This window comes from Hoplias malabaricus, chromosome 10 (genome assembly GCF_029633855.1).
Source record: "Hoplias malabaricus isolate fHopMal1 chromosome 10, fHopMal1.hap1, whole genome shotgun sequence".
NCBI lineage: Eukaryota > Metazoa > Chordata > Actinopteri > Characiformes > Erythrinidae > Hoplias > Hoplias malabaricus.
The window spans coordinates 26438247-26458995 of NC_089809.1; the positions used below are offsets into that span (position 1 = coordinate 26438247).

At 40.2% G+C, this 20749-nt stretch overlaps 1 protein-coding gene across 2 annotated transcripts; it reads right to left on the minus strand.

Moving 5' to 3' along the window:
* Positions 1–1306: 1306 nt before the first annotated feature.
* sim1a (SIM bHLH transcription factor 1a) lies at positions 1307–18761 on the minus strand. 2 transcript variants are annotated; one of them, XM_066684023.1, is made up of 11 exons: positions 18587–18761; positions 14366–14448; positions 13347–13436; positions 13050–13158; positions 12882–12967; positions 12421–12620; positions 11435–11541; positions 10667–10814; positions 3689–3854; positions 2661–3066; positions 1307–1989 (listed from the first exon to the last, which is right to left on the minus strand). In XM_066684023.1, the coding sequence occupies exons 1-11, from the start codon at positions 18759–18761 to the stop codon at positions 1307–1309; spliced, it is 2253 nt and encodes a 750-aa protein (XP_066540120.1). The 2 variants fall into 2 exon arrangements, with proteins under 2 accessions (XP_066540120.1, XP_066540121.1); XM_066684024.1 differs by having other exon boundaries at positions 1307–1985; positions 2657–3066.
* Positions 18762–20749: the final 1988 nt, after the last annotated feature.

Genomic DNA, 20749 nt, shown 5'->3' on the forward strand with positions numbered 1-20749 from the left:
ATTATACAGGTCTTGTACAATTACAAACAAAAACAAAAATAATATAAAAAACACCTTTAAGCCATCATTTGAATTATAATGTATTCACCAACAATCTATAAGCCAAACAAGCGATAGTACCTGTGCTCTTGTGCCTCAGAGAGAGAAGGCTTAAGTTCACACTCAACTGCAGTGGAAAATAATGACGTATAGAATCGGATCACTACCCACAGCACTGAGCTTAGAGCTGTGTAATAGAAAAGGGTGGGTTTTACCTTGTCCTTTACCAGGTTTACCATAAGTTCTTGAATTTTGTTTTGCAACAATAGTTGGTTTCTGAATGCACTTTTTTTGACTACAGAACATACAGACGCCCAAGAGTGGTCATTTGATAAACACAACAACAAAAAAATAGAGCTGTCTTTTGGGAAGAACTGGAATTTTCCTTTAAAACAAGTATGTAGAATAATTAAATAAAGAGGTCTAAAAGTCTTAGATCATGGACGAGGTTTTCACTTATAATTAGAGAAATAGTCCGTTTATTACAGTGTTTTCCAGTTACACTCATGATGCAGCCTATCAAAAGCTGTTGGTTTAAAACTGTTGTAAACAGCGTGAGCGAAACGTTTTTTTTTCCTTTGTCCATTTATGCTGTTTTTTAAATAAGAGAGATGTTTGTTTATGCAGCAGTAAATGTATATCTTGCTATGATTTTCCCTCAGTAGAGCTATATCTAAAACCATGATTCATTCATAGGGAGAATGACTGAAGGGAATTAACATAGGAGTGCTAGGATGCGATATAAAATATAAGCCTGACAAATATGACGTATATAACTAACCCTTGGAGTCAATTTTGAGATCGTTCAGTCCTGTCTTCACATACAAGGAAGATGAAAGTATCAACAATGATTTTGGGGAAATGGCACTGATATTTTTATATGGGGTTGTCCTTTTCCTGTCAGGGACTCAGGTATTTGTGTAGTGTTATTTACTCTGACCAGTTCCTTCCTCTACAAGATTGTGGCATAACTGTGGTATAAAAAACTCAACCACTTCATTTCAGCTTTGCTTCTAAAATAGTGGTTACGCAGTGTAAAATATTGGCTATTTAAAATATTCGAAGTTCCTCTGAACCGTCTTTTAAATGCATGAACGGATACTTAATACTGAAATCTAGAATTTATCTACAGCAATGTAAGTAAGAACTTAAAAGCTCTCAAAACAGACAAACAAACAAACAAACAAAAACTAGTAAGTGTTTAGTCCCTTTGGGGAGAAAAATCTGTTGGGGGCGAGCCCAGTCACGGCGAGTGTGTTGCTTAGCGTCAGCTGCCGTTGGAGATGATGACAGAGGTCCCTTTATGGCTGGGGGTTTGTTCAGCTTGCATGCGCAGGTGAGAGGCCATTTCGTAGTGTGAGGAGCCTGCGCAGCCCAGTGAGTAGCCTCTGAAGCTGTCTGCCTCATAGAGGTGCTCCAGTGTGTAGCCTGTGAGGGAGTAGGCGTGTTTGTCCAGGTACTGGCGGGGGTGAGAAGGATAGAGTGCGGGGGTGGGGGATGTGGTGCAGGATCCAGTAAGGGCCAGCTGGTGCTGCTGCTGCGGGGACGACAGTTCAGTCTGCAGAAAGTCTTTGGCTTTGGCCAGCCGCTCGGAGCCTGGGCTGCTGAGGCGAGACAGAGGGACAGGGCTGGGGGCAGGGCTGATCACCTGAGCCGGCCCCCGGCACACAGAGCCCTGCAGGGCTGTCTGGGGGAACTCTGTGTAGCAGGAGCTGTGGCTCTTAGCCAGGCCATTTGCAGGGCCCAGTGGCTCAGCACCACCCTTCCTTAGCTGTAGTCGGCTTTCTTCTTCTTTTATCATCTGCTGCGTAGCCCGGATCAGTGTCTCAATCTTGCTGGGCTCCTGAGGACTCGAGCGGAAGTGGTCCACTCTGTACCGGTCCCCTGAGTCACTGGCCGAGCCGCCGTCCGGTGAGCTGACTGCACTGTCCTCATCCCAGTGGCCCCTCACTGCGAGCACAAAAAAAAGCTATTATCACAGTGTTGAAGAAGCACAAATCCCAGAGTATCAGTCACATTCTGATGTGGCCACTACAATCAGAATTATGTTTTTTGATCGACTGTTCACAGTCTGCAATCGACTGCAGTGTGCAGGCACTTTGTTACAACAGATGTATCAGTCCAGTAGAAAAAACAAAACAAAACTATATATCAACCTAAAACCTAAGCAAGAATCTTTTCATAGCGAGATGTATTTGTTGGACTGAAAAGTATTAATTTTATCTTTAAATGTTTAGTTTGAAGCAGTTTGTAGGACGTAATTGGGTTATATTGCATATTTGTTGAAGACCACACCACTTTGTTTCATGTTGTTCTGGCGTGGCACTGTTTTAATAATTGCCCACCCCTACTTTGCCACAAAAATCCCAAAAGTAAAGACTATGGCTTGGCCATTATGAATGTCGAATGGCCCCTTCTTGTAAACGGACATTTCTTTGCCATAAAACCTACAAGCGACTTGTAAGACTATAATTACATTGTATTTCAGTCACGTTCACAAGTGACCCTACATTGGATACATTTCAAACATGAAGCTCTGCATCCAAAGTGGGTATTTAAATGCTTCTTCAAAAATGCTTCTTCAAAAACCCACAGACTCACTCCTTCTTAGGGAGACTCACCATGTAGGCTGTGGATGGAAGCAATGTGAGGCATCACACCCTCATAACCCTCTCCGTTCTCTGGTGGGGATTTGGGTAGGGGCAGGACTGAGCGGGCCGCACCCCACCATGACTCTCGTCCGGTCTGAGGAGTGCCCAGGAAGTACCTGCCGGCCTCACAGCGCCCCCGTTCGCAGGTCTGTGAGTGGGTGTGATTCTGATGGTCGGTGGAGGCGTGGTGTTCCTCAGAGAGAGGCAGGTTGTAGCACAGTGTACGAGGTTCTGGGAACTGCCGGTAGACGCAGGAGGCATCCATGCTTTCGTTCTGCTCCAACAGCTGAGGAGAAGCGGAGTCAGTGAGGGGACTCCCACCCCACGGGCTGCTGTCCTGATCAGACTCCGAGCGCTCGGTGTGGAAACCTGGGTACTGCACAAAACAACACAAAAGCCCATCAACAATAAATGAAAAATCAGTATCAAATTTTATTTTTTTACATTGTTTGTGAATAAAAACTTGTTTATTGAATATAAATATGAATAAAAACATATTTAACAGACTTCTAAAATGAAAATGCTGGGCGGTGATCTTTTTAAACCTTATATTTAACACTAGATAAAGTTCCAAGAACAGAGGAAGTCTAATTTTTGATCTGATGTTGTGATATTTTGCTCTATTTTTTCTAGTGAAAACCAGGGCCTTCACAAAAGTACAATTGGCTGTAAATTCTTAGTTAATTCATATTTTATAGAATCCTCATGCTTGTTGTTTTTAACCATTAAAATTACTGCAGTAATTTCTTTGTTAAGGTTTGTCTGAAAGCAAGAAGTTTCAATTCTTTAAATGCCCTTTTAAAAATGATCAAATCAGATTTTCCCCTGTGGTCTCTAGGTAGATGTAATCATGCAAGGTCCGTCACTATTCAAGACTAAAGGAGCTGTTCTAATGTGTTGGATTAGACGCTTGCAAGGTTTGTCTAACCTCAGAAACAGTTGTATATGCACTTTTGATAAGCAGTGGCATCATTTGCGTATGGTTATAGTGCACTCACATGTGAGTAGGGAGAGAGTCGTGTCTTGGGTTTGGTGCGGGAGACTCTGCTTTTATTCCCTTTCCTGCTGTCGGTGATGGGGTTAGAAGGGCTGCTGTAGGTGAAGGCTGGCTTGGTGGATGTTGCTTGGTCTAAGGATAGCTGTAGACCTTTATACTCTGTGTCCCTGTTGAGAGAGAAAGCAACGTTACAGCTGAAACTCAACAGGTATTGCACTCAGCAGGATTAAAATCAATACTTTCATTACACAAAGGCAAGCTCTCTGGCAGAGTGGTGTGTGATGTTGTTTGTGCAAGTGTGTCTCCAGTGTGTTTTTGTGTACCAGGGCATTTTATTTCAGCTCTTTCAATGCTGTAAATGTGAGCCAACATCTGTTTGGTAATTAAGACACAATTGCTCATTTGTGAGACAGTGACGTGTATGTGTCTGAGAGGGAAAGAGAGAGAGAGAGAGAGAGAGAGAGAGAGAGAGAGAGAGAGAGAGAGAGAAAGTGATTGTGTTTGTATGAGAGGTGGTGGTGCAACTGGAAGCCATTGTGTCTCCTTTAGGATTGGTGCAAGGCTTTTACAAACACACGACAGAGGGCAAGCGTCTCCGCTCAAATACACAGTGAGATTAAGAGCTATGTCTGGCTAAATCAAGCTCACAAGCAGATCCCGCATGAGGCATAACTGGGAAATGGGAATTGATTTCCGAGTAAAGTGTGGTATGGATTTTGTTCCCTATGATGAATCAACTCTCTCTGTGTCCAGAGAGCATGGCAGCCAAGGATAGAGCCGTGTGCTCCTCCAGAGACCCTGCGGGCTCACTCCAACAGCACACAGACATGTTTCAGTGAGCACAGATGGAAACATCTTGAAAGGAGACAGAACTACACACATACACTTGTTTTTATAAAGGGTCAGAACAGTGTGGAATAAGGTGTTATACTAATTTACATAAGCCTGAGTATAAGCCTGACATGATATGAAAATATTTTTTTCAATATTTCAAAGCAATTAAATCAGAAGTGATGTGATATATCACTGATTCATGGTCATTTTAATTCATCTTCCTCAATTTTGATCACCAAAAGGTGTGTGGTAATTCTCAGAAATATCATGATAGTGATGTAATCATTTATCCCAGTTTACAGTAATATTCTCACTGTATGTAATTATGAGAAAAACATATATAAGACAAAAACATGTACATACACAAGTCGTAACAGGACTATGATAGCTAGACTGACATATGGCAATCCCCTCACTAAATGAGGCATTCTAGGTGTTCGTTTCATCATAAATTCATTCTAGTATTAGAATAAACAGCCGTGGGTCATCTATGGCTATATTCATAATTCTAGACATTTTTTCAAAGCTTCCAACAATTTTGTCAAAATCTGTAAAGTTCGTAGGTTGTTGCATCATCAAAAAATCCTTCCTACATTCCAACGTTTGCAGCATATTTTTCTTATTTGACGGAAATCCCAGTTTCACCCGTGTATGTTCACATTTTTTGGGCAGCTGTGGCCTGGTGGTTAGGGAACTGAACGTGTAACTAGAAGGTTGCCGGTTTGATCCCCGGAGTCGGCAGTTCATGCCTGAAGTGCCCTTGGACAAAGCACCTAACCCACCAACTGCTCCCCGGGCACCGTGGCTAGGGCTGCCCACCGCTCTGGGCACGTGTGTTCACTGCCCACTAATGTTCACTAGTGTGTGTGTGTGTGTGTAAATGTGTGTTTCGTTGCACGGATTGGGTTAAATGCGGAGACAAATTTCCTGTGTTCAAGCACAGTGGCCAATAAAGTGATTCTACTTCTAATTCATATATTTCATGTTTTTGTAAGAACTGAAATACATTATTATCTCTGCTTTCCCCATCTACTCCAAATATATACTGATTCGGACACCACATCAACACTACATCAATTACAAAATGTGAGTTCTGAACTAATCCCTGTGAAACGTTTGTGGCAATCTGGGTATAAAAACCGACCTGAATTCATTTTAACGCTGTTATCCAACAGAAGGACAATAGCATTATTATATTATTACAAGTAAGGGTTTTCTGTTGTTGTTGTTGTTGTTTTTGTTTTGTTTTTTTAACCTGGCATAGTTATCCATGTTTTTGAGATTAATGTCTAACTCACTCATGAACCTATGCATTCCTTCTGAAAAATGAGTCAGAGTCTCTTAGCAAACATATGGACCTATATCTTGGGTCGCAGGTCATAGACAGAAGCCAAAACAGACAGAAAGTGATGCAACTGTTTGGCCAGCCTGAGAAGCACAATACACAGACATTTACAAATGAACACACACACACTCACACAGAGATACCAGTACTCTTACTTCACACAGTCAGAGTGTGAAAAAGCACACATTGTGATATCAGCCATGATAAAAGGCCAGACACATTCACCTCTTTCTCCTACGAACAAAGATTAGCTTTGCAATTATGAGACAACACACACGGGTTCAAATAGGGAGCAAGTCGCGACACTGTCACTCACACAGAGACCACTTTGAGAACGGGCTTCCTCAATGGAATAAGCGCACTGATCCATGAATCAAACGCATGCATATCATAATGGAGAAGGAAAAGAACTCTCAGCAACACACTTAGCAAGCTGTGCGCTATAAACACTCATCATCTTTACAGCCTATTAATTAAAGCTCATAAACACTTCTTTTTATGACTGTGGGCTTGGGGAGCTGTGTGAAGCTGTTGCCAGTCTCACATTAGAGTGAACATGCACCACCTCTTTTGCTTAATGGAGGCTTTTATGGACCCCAGTCATTTACATCTGCGACCAACAGGCTGAATGGGCCCAGAACTGGCACAGGTTCCATCGCACTTTCTGAAAGAGCGAAGGCAAAAAACAATGTTTCACTCATCCGTGCTCACTCTTGGGCCCTCTGTGAAGGATTGCTCCTCTGCAGGAGCCGCTTCATTCTTTCCGGAGCGTTCCAGTGGAAAGTCCATGGTGATAATGCATCTGCTTTATCAGAATGAATGCATGACAAATAAATCAGCCCTGAGTCCCCCCTTGCTACCATATAATTTGTGTATGGAGCAGACACACAGCTGGGCATGTTATTTTAAAGAGAGAGAAACTTCCCACCTGAGAGAAGAGCACTAGCACAGCCATGCCAGGACCCTCTCAACAAACAGCTGTGGGAGGAAAGCTTGTATTGCAAGCTGATCACTAGCAGCAGGCATTCCTTAGAATAGGCCTAATGGATTACAGCACATGTGATACATATTATGATGTCACATTACCAAAATTGGACATTTTTAAAGTATATTTAATTTGTTTACTGTTACGTATGAAAACATTTTTTTGAGAATTACAACGTATTATTACAGCCGTATTAAAGCCTAATAACTTCATGAGTGTAATATTCTCAACACAAATGGGCTAAAGCATCTTATCCAAACAGACATGGCATTAGATATTCTGATCTTAACTTCTAGCATTGTATAAAATTCACACACCAGGAGTTTTCAAAACTGGAGTTCTAAAAAATGTAATTAATATGTGAACACATGGTACATCACAAAACACTGCCACGATCAGATAAACAAGAAATCCATTTTCCCAATCTTACTTTAAATGTGGAAAAAGGTATTTCTATCCGTATTTCCATTTTGAGAATACTTTCCACAAAGAGAAGTCTTTGTGCATTTTAAAGGATCTGTAGCTGTGAAGGAGCCCTTACTGAGAAAAATTAAAATGACTGCAAATCAGATGAAGTAGCTCGTGGTGATTCAGAATAATGCACTGGCTGTCTTAGATCCCATATGAAAAAAGAACTGAATTTGTCTGAGGTAACTTGGATCAGAAGCAGAAAATTCAAGCATCACCTAAGACTGAAATGTAGAGGTGTAGAACAAATGTTACCACAGAAGCCCTGTCTGCAGTGTGGAGTGTTGCAGTGTTTTCCACCACACCTGACCAACAGCAACAGTATGTAACAGCAAATTTTCTCCTATTTAGCTTTATCCGGTTCCCAGTGTAGGAGGCCTTTCCCCACACAAGACACAACAGCTCCACTAATGTGGGGAGTAAAAGCCTGTACACCTTCTCCAATGTGTGTGGAGCGTGCTACTGCATACTAATTTATGCCTCTCACCCCAGCAGGAGTGCGTAAGGTTGCATGTCCTGAATGACGTTGAGAAAAAAAGGAAGTGTACCTTCACCATTCTTGGCAGGTGTGGACCAAGAGAAGTTCTGAAGCTACAAACATGTTCCAGAATAGCTCATAGTGTGATTAGCTGATGGGAGGGCACATCTGGTAGGTACCATGGGGTCATCCCAGCTTAACTCTTCACTCCAGTGTAGTTGGTGGTCTCTCCTTTCTCAGTTTAGACACTCCACAGTAAGGCAAGCAGAAACTGGCTGGAGAAGCCAGCTCTGTAACACTGCCACCTAATCCTCAGAGCCTTGAGCACAACTTAGCTTGATACAGCTGGGACACGACCAAGAAGACATCACTCCACACATACATTAACAGATGTGCGCTGGCAGGGTTTGCAGACATTTATGACTACAAGTATATTTAGTTAATGTTGTGTGCAAACATTTGTACTTTTTTTTTTTTAGTGAAAATAAGCTAACACGTCCTCTACAGGGAACGTACTTAAGTATGGCACTGTGTACAATTCTACAGTGTCCACTTAAAACTACAACAAAACATGTAATTTAGCTTGAGCTGCCAAATTTTTGCATATGATTTTATTTGTACATAACTAATACTTTAATGGCTTTAACCAGCAATGCATCTATAAAAGGCCATTTCTGTCTTCTACATGTATTAACATTAAGGCCATTTCAGGCTCGGGCACTCTAGAGAAAAGTAGTAAGATATACAAACAAACAAAGCTAATTGCAAGTAATCCAAAAGCAATCAAACCAACAGAGTAATCCAATATATTATGCTAATATTTAGAGTTTTATTCATGTAAATTAAAAAGGTTATTCATGTTAATTACCTTTTCTTCCTCGGTTATGTTCTCATCTTTGCAAACATATATCAGGTATATTAAGATATATTGTGAGAAAGCATTTCTGCATTGATGTTAACACAGATGCAGCTGAAGTCTTCATGGAATTGGGGAACCCTCTCAGATATGTACAGTAACACTGTTTTTATGCAGTTTTGCGTGTATGGTATTTCGTGGGAAGGATACATATACAATATTTAGATATGCATTTATAAATAAATGTATTCATAAGCATCCAGCTAAAGCTGACACCTTCTCTGTGGTCAGATGTAGGTTTATCTCGGTATCAACAGGGATGATAAGGAATGTGCACAGTGCTATGCACGCTAAAGCTATTCACAGCATCAGTGGTAAAATAGGCAAGTGGTCATCAAAGATATGGAATCTTTTAAAAATCTTTAACGCATCTATAAATTTCTGTCCTTCATACAGTGGCTGGTGAGAATATATTTCAGGTCTCACCCAGTACTGTTACCATGTGTACCTAACCGATGACATGTTTTATTTGTATCATTAAGTTCCAGGTTTTGTTTTAGTTGCTTTAAGACTGATATATGATTGACCTTGTTCTGACAATCTATTTATCAGAGGTCCTTCGTCACTTTTTTCTTTTTTAAGAAAGAACCTTCGCTAATCTCCTACAAATGAGACAATAAGGTTACGAGGGATATAAAGGGTGTATTGAATAGTGACGATGGCACTGTAGCCTGCATCTGCTCCTGATGTGCTATTGTAAGTTTCTGAATACAGCCACTAAAATAACTGCCATGGAACCATCACTCATTCCTCCTCATACATCACAGCAGACGTTGTCTGCTGCAGAAGATGTGATTTACTGAATGTTGGAGAAACAAAGAGAAACACAGGCCTGCTAAGAATTTCGCCTAACACCTACAAACTTTCAGAATTATAGATTTGTTATTTCCAGTGGCTTGGCATTTTATTGTTAACAGACATTCAATTCATGTCATTTTTGTCAGAGCAGTCATTGACGATTTTTGTTTTGACACCTGATGAAGTGAGGAAACAGAAGGGGGAAAACACCCTCTTAACATTATAAACCCTTAGAATAAATATTATGATTTAGACATCTTCATTCTAAGGGCAGACTAAAGGATGAGAAGCAGGCTTGGGTCTGACACGTTACTGGTATGACCCCAGGACAAATGGGCATGGGGGAGTGAAGGAACAGTGAATTCTCCTCCCTCAACATCCAAGGTGGCTGCTAACTTCTCTGATGTGTGTATGTTCACCGTGTGTGTGTGTGTGTGTGTGTGTGTCTGTGTGTGTGTGTGTGTGCGTGTGTTTTCACTGGCATGGATGTGTTAAAAGCAGAGATCAAATTTTATTGCAAAGCCACTTAAAACACCTTTCACGTTTTTCCACATTTTTTAGAACTTCAGCAGTATTTTGATTGCGCTGTTAAAGAGAAGGACCTTTGTCCAAATCACTCGTTTCTTTGGAAAATTTGGGTACTGCTACACAACATGAAAACTTCTATTAACCAACAACAAGTTCCCATAATAATGACACAGGCGCATCAGCTCTTTCAAACTAAAAACACTAATATTCAACTGCAAGAATGCCGAATAGTGAGAAACACATTAAACAAGGGATTAGAAATAAATCAAATGCTTGTCAATCTGTAAGAAGGTTTTCTAATTAAACTACTATCCTCCTTAAATTGCTTAACAAAAATTCATTAGATGAAATGAAACAGAGTCCTAATTAACTGTAACTGGAATGGTATAAGCGACCTCCTGTAGGAACGAGGCGCAGAATGTTATTAAATGAGTGAACTGGACCTGATGCTGATTCTGAGTGTCCAGGCAGCTACTTATTTGAATATGTTCTTAAAAAATGTGTTAACGTAAATATATACATAAGTAAGCCATTAGTAAATACACAACACAGATGCACTTCTGTGAACATAAACAGCTCTGTGTATTTGTCCTAAGAGTAGCAAGCTAACGATGTGTCTGTACTCACGTCAGGACGTAGTTGACACTGACGATGCAGTGAGGTCTGGAGGATCTGCTGTTGTGCACAATGGTTGCATAGCTCTGGACCCACACCCATCCACCCTCCTTAGCCAAGAACCTGTAGTACTTTGTAGTGACCTGTCCCTTCACCAACACTGAGAGAGAGAGAGAGAGAGAGAGAGACGCCTAGACTTGAGTATCACAGACATGATTACAGAAAGATTTTTCTTAGAATGTATTATTAAATATTAATTATGGATGTAATCCAGTATATTTCATTTGACAATGTTCTATAAAAAAATGTAAAAATGAACACTTAACACCTCTGCAAATGTGAAGAATTAACATTGCTATTAAACAAAAACACAAAGCACAACTGAATAATTAAAGGATTAATACATAAACAGCAGAAGTAATAACTTCTTGTCCAAATTAAATACTTGGATATAATGAAGAAATCATGTAATTCTCTCTCTCTCTCTTATTATTATTATTTAAACCTGCACTGTAAATGTACATAAAAGAACAGTGTTTCCGAGGCTCTAATTGATCATAGATATTGTTGTTGTTGTTTATCTAAACTAACATTTAGCTAAAGGAGGAAAAATGTTCAGTTGATTTATTTAGACCACCATAAGGCAAAAGGAAATTCCTCCTGTGATCACAGTGCCTGTCATCAGTAGCCATGTTGTGATCATTACTGAGGCTGTGGTGTGACTGGCCATGTCAGGGCCAGAGGAAACCAGAGGAACGAGCAAAAACAAACCTAACTCACACAAGTGGTGTGCGCAGCGTAGGTGGAAGGTGTCACAGCTGTGGACGTGATGGTAAAGAGTCTTCTCTATTAAGTCCTGTGGCTCGTAGCCAGTAAGCTCCGCCACCCTGGCAAACAAACACGGAGAGAATAATTACGTAGCCAGTGTGCACACAAACACCTGTGCGCGCGACGAACACACACACACACACACACGGCCACATTTGTACAAATATAAGCCCAACATGCAGACACATACGTGCTTTGAACAAAATAACAGGTGCGCATGCACATGGAGGACAAAACACAAATATACAAACAAAGCTGCTCACACAAACGGGAAATTCCAACTATGCACTACATTTGTAGCCTTAAGAAACTCGTATATTTATAATGTTAAATATGACCGAATATTAAAAAATGTATTGCCAAAATAAACATATAAACAAATATAAAGATTTTATATATCCCAGTAAACAAGGAACGTCCCTGGACGTTCAAAATAGGTCTAAAAGTAGTCTGTCCGTCAGTGACATATTTTAAACGTCAATGGACGTCCAAATTCCATCTTAATAAGTTAGTTAAGTGGTGACCAATCAATAACGTCAGTGGACGTCCAAAATGCGTTTTATACAAGTAATTTATTTCGGGACCAATTAATAACGTCAATGGACGTCCAAAATACGTCTAATAGTCGTATTTTCAATGTCTGTGTTTGGACGTCTTTTCAACTTTCATTTTCAACCTTAAGAGAACGTTGATTAGACGGCAGTCATTACGTTATTTCAACGTTGAATCAACGGCTAAATGTTTACTGGGATTGTTTAATGAGATTATGGACGTTTACTTATTTACAATTTAATATTCACATAATATAAAGGACATCTGCCGTGTTACAGAATGGAGGTTCCTGGATTTGATTTGACTGTTTTATATATACAGAATAACCGCAGCTATATGAATAATAAGCCTTAAAGGATTAAAACGTGTTCAGGGGGTCTGTCTACCTGGAGTCCAGGAAGATGAGCTTCATGTCCAGACTAGCTCTGAACATGAACATGTTGCTGTGGAGTTTGATCTCTGTCACTGCACTGGGGGGCAGCGAGTGGCCCACCGCGACCAGGCCAACGTTCTGATAGCAGCCGTCAAATGGCGACATGTCCAAACTGTACTGACGGATCTTCAGGTAGCCACTACAGTGGATCACCTTCAGGAGGAAACACACACCCCCACACACAGAGACATGGGATTTATAACACACTTCTACATTCAAACTGCTTCAATTCCACAGTGTTTAAAATAAATAAATAAATGTGTATGTAAGTACACGGCTCCATAAAGCAACTGCTGTATTATCGTTTAAACTGAGCCAAACAACCATAAGATTGGTCACATTATTGTTTTAATACACTCTTATAAATAAATAAATGAACACTAGAAAAAAAATCACATTTCAAAAGCAACCAACCTTATACCCTCCGCAGGTCAGGCCTGCGTTTCTTTTCGCGAGGACACATTTCATCCTCAGGAAAAAAGAGCGCTCCATTTCATACTCTAACAAACACAGAGAGAGGCGTTAGGAGAGAGAGGCTGCATGTTGCTCAGTATTTGTGGGTGTAGTGTTTAGTGTGTGTACCTTGTACAAAGTGTGAGTGGTATGGCTGGTGCGCAGTCAGTACAGCGGTCATCTCGTCGTGGTCAGCGGGGTGAATGTACTCGTAAATGCTATTCCCCGTCAGTTCTACCTGTTAAAATTGACCTCTGTCATTGCCGTCAAATGTGTAGCACGCTCAGAGTCTAATAACACTGGAATAACACGGGTCTATAATAACACTGCACCAGTGCAATACGACTGACTACACAGCCCGAGTACAGCAGAGACGAGATTCATATATATCACTTATTCAAGGCTACTCTGACTGCAGAACTTTACCTGTGACAGGCCCAAATGCACCGAGGCCGTTTCAGAAATGTACATGATCTTCCCATCCGGAGCGACCACGAAAATAAACCCGTCCAACGTCTGAAACACACACACACACACACACTTTATATTCTGAAGGCCTACATTAAGAGATTCATTTCCAATCAATGTGCAACATGGGCTAGACTCTGAATACAAAATTATTAAAAAGAATAAATGTATGTAATAAGGATTATGACAAAATTCAAAACACATTTTCTCTGAAGGGTAATCAGTCACAATGTTGCACTAATGTTTAACGCACTCTAAACAATAAAAATAAACGAAAAGTGGCCTTAATGCTAAATCTAAATAATTATTGAGCAAATATCAACAAAATGGCGTTAAACGTCCGCATGCTCATGGTTCTTTCTCCAAAGCTATTTCCCATTCAAACATGGGGAAAAGACTTCATCAAATCTTCACGAGACTGACCAAGAGAGTACAGTGTTTACGTGGTCGGAGGTCACAACTGTTCCGTGAACAAACGGAGATATTTACCTAACATTTCATGTCTGTTCTGCCATTTAAACTACTCGGAGATTTATGCAGGTTTAACTGTGCAGCAGACGTCGTCTATACGCTTTACACCTACTAACTACTAAATAATAAAAAACTGAAATAATCAAAGAAAAAAAATATATATATATATAAAATCAAATCAGGGAAATAGGAAAGCCTGTAAACAAAATATAAATAAATAAATAAATAAATAAATAAAAAGAAAAAAGAAAATACACACGTAAATCGTATGCAAAAGGTGGCACTAATGTGTGTGTGTGTGTGTGTGTGTGTGTGTGTGTGTGTGTGTGTGTATATAAAGTAAAAACAGGACAACTCAAAACGAAACCAAGCATTAATCCTTAAAAACACAGGGGACCTAAAACTGCCTTTTTAATTACTACTACTACTACTACTAATAATAATAATAATAACAATAACATCAACAACAACAACAAGGGGAGAGGAAGAGGAGAAAGCGTCTGTACCTGGAGAAGGTGTGATCCGAGCTCGCGGCCCACATTGTCCAGAGAGCTCGCTCTACTCACATGACCCCAGGACTCCCCTAAACCTGCAGCAAACAAGCCAGTGCACATCAGATTTATTTTTATATACCGGTGACCTATTAGTCATCCTTGTGATTTCCTTAGACATTCTCTTAACCGTCACCAATATCATTATTATCATTATTATTATTATTATTATTATTATTATTATTGTTATTATTATTATTGTTATTATTACAGAACTGATCGTTCGTGTTTTGTGTTAATTTCTGAAACATATTTTAAAATCCGTCTCGAGCTCGTTTACAGAAGGCCGGTATTTTCATATTAAATTGACTGTAAACACGATTGTAAAAATGCAAATCAACTCCGCAAACCCGAAGGAACCAACAAAACTCGATAAGACAAACAGAGAGCCACAGTCCGCTCTGTATAAAGCCCTTCCGCAATCCCCATTGAAATGCAAATCTCTGAAAACAAACAGGCGCCGCGCGCGGATCACAGCAAAGCTCCGATTCCCATTTTAATATTAACCAAATATACACTTCAGGTTTACACAACAGAAACAATCTAATTATTCTTTAACCACAACTCAAACACAGCCTATGCGCGCTCCAGCACTTTCCCAAAAAATCTCACGCCATCAAAACACCCCTCTCTTCGACTTCCACGTGTCCATTATTGTCAAAATCCGCGCAATACGCTGCACTTGTGCGCGCTCCTCTCAGATACTGGACGTCCGAACGTCGAGGTCTGAACGTTTTGTGAATATTAGTAAAGGTGGAGAATTACAGCTTTGTCGGATTTGTCTCTTAATGACAGCAATGCTTCAGGTTTAAGTTTGGGCCTAAAAGTCTGTCTGTCCGAGTGTATTTTCTTCCCTACCGCAGGGAAACGGCGTGCCTGGACTTGAGAGTGTTTAGATAAACACTATAAGCTGTGCAAAGGAAAAGAAATAAGATCAGAGCGCGCATTGAACTTAACAACTTGTTTGAGGAGGTAAATAGAGTAATCCACTGAAGCTCGCTCTCGTTCTCTGCACCAGGAACCATTCAACTGCTCCCAGGGCAAGAAAATTGCATCCATCTTCCAACTTACAGGTCCGCTGGAAAGACTCCAGCGCGGCTATAATAACTTAATTGTGGGTACAAAAACCATCACCGCGCTCCTTCTGCAAAGAGTCCACTTAAAAACAGAGCATTCCTAAAAAAACTGCTCGTTCAGACCTATTAGTACAGTTCGCCGGATGACCAGCAGATACGTGCTTTAAACACAACCTGTGTAAATGTTTGGGCTCCTCTGGTCGAATGAACATAGTGAGAAAACCCTATTGTGAACATCCAGCAGAGACATGTTTACTTCTAGCATTCCTTTGTTAGGTTCACTACACGTTGTTTATTTTTATTGAATTGAGAATAAATACAAATGCAAACTAACTTTTTCACAGACCGTATTTTGTGCTGATACATAAGTTGCATGCAGGTGATTTTTGTTTGTATAGAAAGCGTGCAGAAGATCGGACATTTGTTGCCTGTAATTTGCCCGTTCCGTTTTGCTAATTCATATTAAAAATGTTACAGAATTAATAAATGAGTAAAATTAAGTTCTTAAATTCGTTCAAAAAAATCGTAAACACACAATGATCATAATCGATTAAAATGTCCTCAGGAGTTTTTAAACAGGTTCCTATCATTTGCTGCAGAAGGCGCGTGCTGTGAGAGGCAGCGGGCAGGTGAAGGATAGTAAAGATTAGCGTTAAAGTTCGGCCATAAATAACGCTCGTAAAAACTAGCTGCTCCTTCCTTAGTTTTCAAATAAAATGTTAGTGTCAATTACGCAGAACATTTCCCTCCGTCTACTACAGGGGTGTCCTTTCACACCGAGTCCGTCACACTTGAGCAAAGCACCGTGCACGCGCTGTGAAGAGGAGGATGATGGGGCAATGATGGCCGAAGCACATGCTGCTCAAATCTGTCCGCTGTACAAAAGACTCCGTCTGAGAAAACACATACAAAGTCCTCCAGTGCGCGGTGTTCAACACCTGCACTTTCACCTGTTCAACCAAAAATACACAGCGATCTGAACAACACTGAGGGCACTTAGTAAATAATTCAGGCATTTACCCCCGAGAGAAGTGTGAACGAAACTTCCGTTTATTAAACACCTCGAACTGGTAAACACATAGTGAGCATTTATATATATATATATATATAGATAGTGACAAATATTTAATTTGTGAATATCTGCTTGAAGGGCATGTTAGCTTATTTTCAATTAATGTTTTAAAACACACAAACGAACAACCAACACCCACACCCTCCAGAACAAACACAAACAAACACGAATAATGCCATTTTACCAAGAAGATCCAAATACGCGCGTGCGATATAGTCCCTGCCAAGAAAGCGCCTCAATTTACGTCGTTTTTTATGCATAACTGAAAAAAACTACCAGAGAAATACTCCATTAATCACTGGGAAAATGCTTTCAAATGTTTCATATATTGGATATATGAGGTACACACATATATAAGTAGTGTATAATATGTCTATAATATTTTCCTGGCATTATATTATATTATATTATATTATATCTGTATAGATTCCTGTAGTAAACATGTCGTAATAATTACCATATTATCACTGTACATATTTCATGAGGGAATCACAGTAGTCCCTACAGAATGCTAACTGCTACAGAAAGCCCACTGAGTCAGACATCAGGTCAACGATAAAAATAAAAACACTAAACCCGTCTAACGCTGGCTGGTGTGTTCTCTCTGTTGTGGAGTGACAGAGCCTCTAGAACTGGAGGAGTGTCTGGTTTGAAGTGTAGATTCAGGCTGTGATTTGAATGTGATGCTGTATCAGTCAAGGCCTGCAGACTGAAGCTCTGTGATGGAGCGCATTTAGGCCTCATCAACACACTGCTGCACCGAGGAAAAATAAAGAACAAGGGCAACAAACATTTCATCTACATGTTCCCCCTGTTCTGAACCGGCCTTGCTCTGACTGAAGCACGCAGAGACAGACACACTCCAGGACCAGAGCCAGAAGTCTTTCTTCCCTCACTGCCACGTCTCTTTGTCTTTTCAGAAGCGCGTGCTGCGGGTGCGAGGGGGACTCTGCGTTTTTCTGGGGCCGGGGGTGGGCGGGGGGACCTTGCTGTAACGCGCTGTGTTAATTGGCGCAGCTCGGTTTTTAACACGCACAGAAAGCGGGAGAGTGAAAGCACAGAGGAGCTAGAAAATGACCACTAATGACTTTTTACAGCCTGAACAGGCTTATTTTAAAGAAAATATTTCCCCAGTTCTCTTTAGGACTTTGTAGAAGAATATAAAAGATGATTTCTTAGTAAAACATAACAACAACAACAACAATAATAATAACAACAACAACAATAATAATAATAATAACGTCACTGAAAGAAGTCCAGGGGATTTTGTAAATAAAAGCTAATATATATATTATATATAAATATTGCACTGTTCAAATGATTTCACAATAAGTTAAGCGCTTTTAGCACCACAACCAGCTCTTTACCACAGTCTATAAAACATCATAACCCGCGGCACCGGGTCTCTTACTAAATGTTCATGGTTCCTCGGGGGTTTGGATATAATTTGCATTGAACGATCATTTTTACAGACAATTTTTATACGGAAATATAAGGCTCCTTTAAAACGAGTGTGAAACTGTAAAAACAAAAAGAACGGAACTGATTATGATGATACTATTAGCATTAATAATAACAAAAAAGAAAGGATTTATTATTACCTTTATTATTATTAAGTATATAACAGTTTAGTGAATGACTATTACACCTATTGCTACAGATAATAGTCTGCAATTAAATTTACAATTAGTATTATTTTAATATTCGTAAAATAAATAATAATTTAACTATAAAATATGAACAATAATATTCTAACACAATTACTACCGATAATAATCCTAATTACCAATCATTTTATTTATTTAAATAGAATAATTACTGATACTGATGCTGGCAATATTAAAATGTTGTAATATGTAATGAAATGAAATGTATATGATTTGAAAGCTACATGTACTGTGTATAGCAGTTCAGTTTTGTTTTATCAACATTTTCTAGGTGAAATGTTAAATGATAATATCAGGGACTGTTTGTGGGTGCTGTATATTTTCAGATAAGCGGCTGGTCTGAGGCTCTGGGGGTCCTTACCTTCAGGGAAAACTATTCTCATCTTCAGGTAGCTGGTGGTTAGGCGGATGATGGACGCTTTGTCCAGTTGGGAGGTGATGGCCGAGGGCAGCGGCAGCAGTTTGGCGAGTTCATAAAACTCACTGTTCTCCTTCTCCCGCCGAGTCCGCGCGGCGTTCTTCGACTTCTCCTTCATCTTCTCTGGAGCCAAAAGGAGGGAGACTCCCCTCCAGGGTCTGGATCAGGATTCTCCACACAAACAGCAAAGCGCAAACATATAGACCACCAACTTCAGCTTCAGAGTGCCTTCACCGCCACCATCTTCTGATCATCATCATCAGCAGCATCAGCCTCACAACACCCAGCAGCAGCTCTCACAATCCCTCTGAGCCCCCCAACACACACAACAGCCCGCCGGGAAAACACAGAGGAACCTCATAGCGGAGGAACCACGCAGAGTTTACAGAGTTTTATCCAGACACTGCTTCAGCCAGCAACAAATCCACCCAGGCCCTGCACTTCTTCATAGGGGGGAAACATCCATGCTCACAGAAAACAACAGCGCTCTGAAAGGAGAAAAGAAACCCACAAATAAACACGACTTTAAGATGAACATTCCACCGCAAATCTAACCGAAATAACACAGGAAACTCTACAAAGGAGAAACACTGCAGTAAATGAGTTACCTGTCAGAACAGTGCATTAATTAATGGTAATCTTTACAAAAAACTGCACGTTCACAGATTTTTCTAGAAATTAAAACAATTAATTTACACGATGCCCCTTAAACGTTTTGATAGTGAAAATAACTTTACCTTTTCTTCCAAGAAAAACTTTCATTTCCTCGTCCTGCACAGAGCTCCGCACAGCAGCAAAAATCCACACAAATATTTCACCACATCGAATTCCAACGCAAAGGAAATGACCAACATTTTATCCACAACCGTGTGTTCGAGAGCCGCGAGTGAGAGTGTGTATATGAGAGAGTTTCACTCCATACACTGCTCCAAACTCTCCAGCTTTTTTCTGCAGTGTTCCGCCCCTCTTTCTCCTCAGTGCCGCTCTTATTGGGCAAATACGGCCTTGTTTTTGTTTTCCTACCCGTTTTCGGTCAGACTCCTCCCACTTCTCCGAGATTGGCGCGCAGTAGTTCACCTCTCTGCGCTCTGATTGGTCAACAGTCACTCGCAAGCAGTTGGCCCAATAAGGACCACGCTTAGGCGAGTGGGTGGGGTCTGTCGGAATACAGGCGGGAAAACAAAGGTGGTGTCATTTCCCCACTGGGCTTTCAGCAGAGGTGAAATGTGGATTTGTGTGAAACGCGGACCCCTCACCTCCGCGTTGAAAAAAATATATATTTGTGTGTAATATTTAGGCGCGCGCTCTTATGCTAATAGTCACCTCTGAAGCTTCGACATTAAACCAGAGCTGAACATTTACAGCTGGGAGGTCTCAACCTGCTGCTGAATCTGTCAGTCTTCTCTAAATCTTAGCAGTGAGCCTGTTTATTTCTTTATTCGAAACGTGTAAAAACATAGGATTTTATAAATTAATTTGTCTGTTACTTCCAGCAAACCAAACACAAACATAATGACAATATGAGGTTATTTTTCACAGCTTACAACAAAAAAGTCGTACCACTTCTTAAAATAGCAAATACTTTAATTAAGAAAAAAACACAGCAAAGGCCTATATAAAACTCACGCAAAATAATAATAATAATAAATATTATGTCACCATTATTTTCCCCCATTTATTCACAAGAGAGAATCTTCACGAACCCTGGGGAATATATCACATAAATGCAGATGTAAAGAAAATGTCGGATACCCCTGTTGACATTTATGGTTGATTTTCTTAGTTGCCTACACCTCCTTAGGGAACACAACTCTGCACATTTAATACGCAGTAAGTGTTTAATAACGACAGAAAAATGTGGCGTGTGGAAACAAACAAAAAATAAAAAAACACATTTTATAGTTTGTATACTTCAATATGCAAAACTCGACGCAAAATTTAAATTATTTGACAGTTCACTACTAACTGCAGAAGAAAACCCGCCACGTTTAAGTTTGTTCCTTGACCACTCTTTCCAAAAACATATGAACCACTTAGACCAGGGGTGCCCAAACATTTGCACACGAGTGTATATAAACCATATCAAGCACGTAGTGTAACCACACA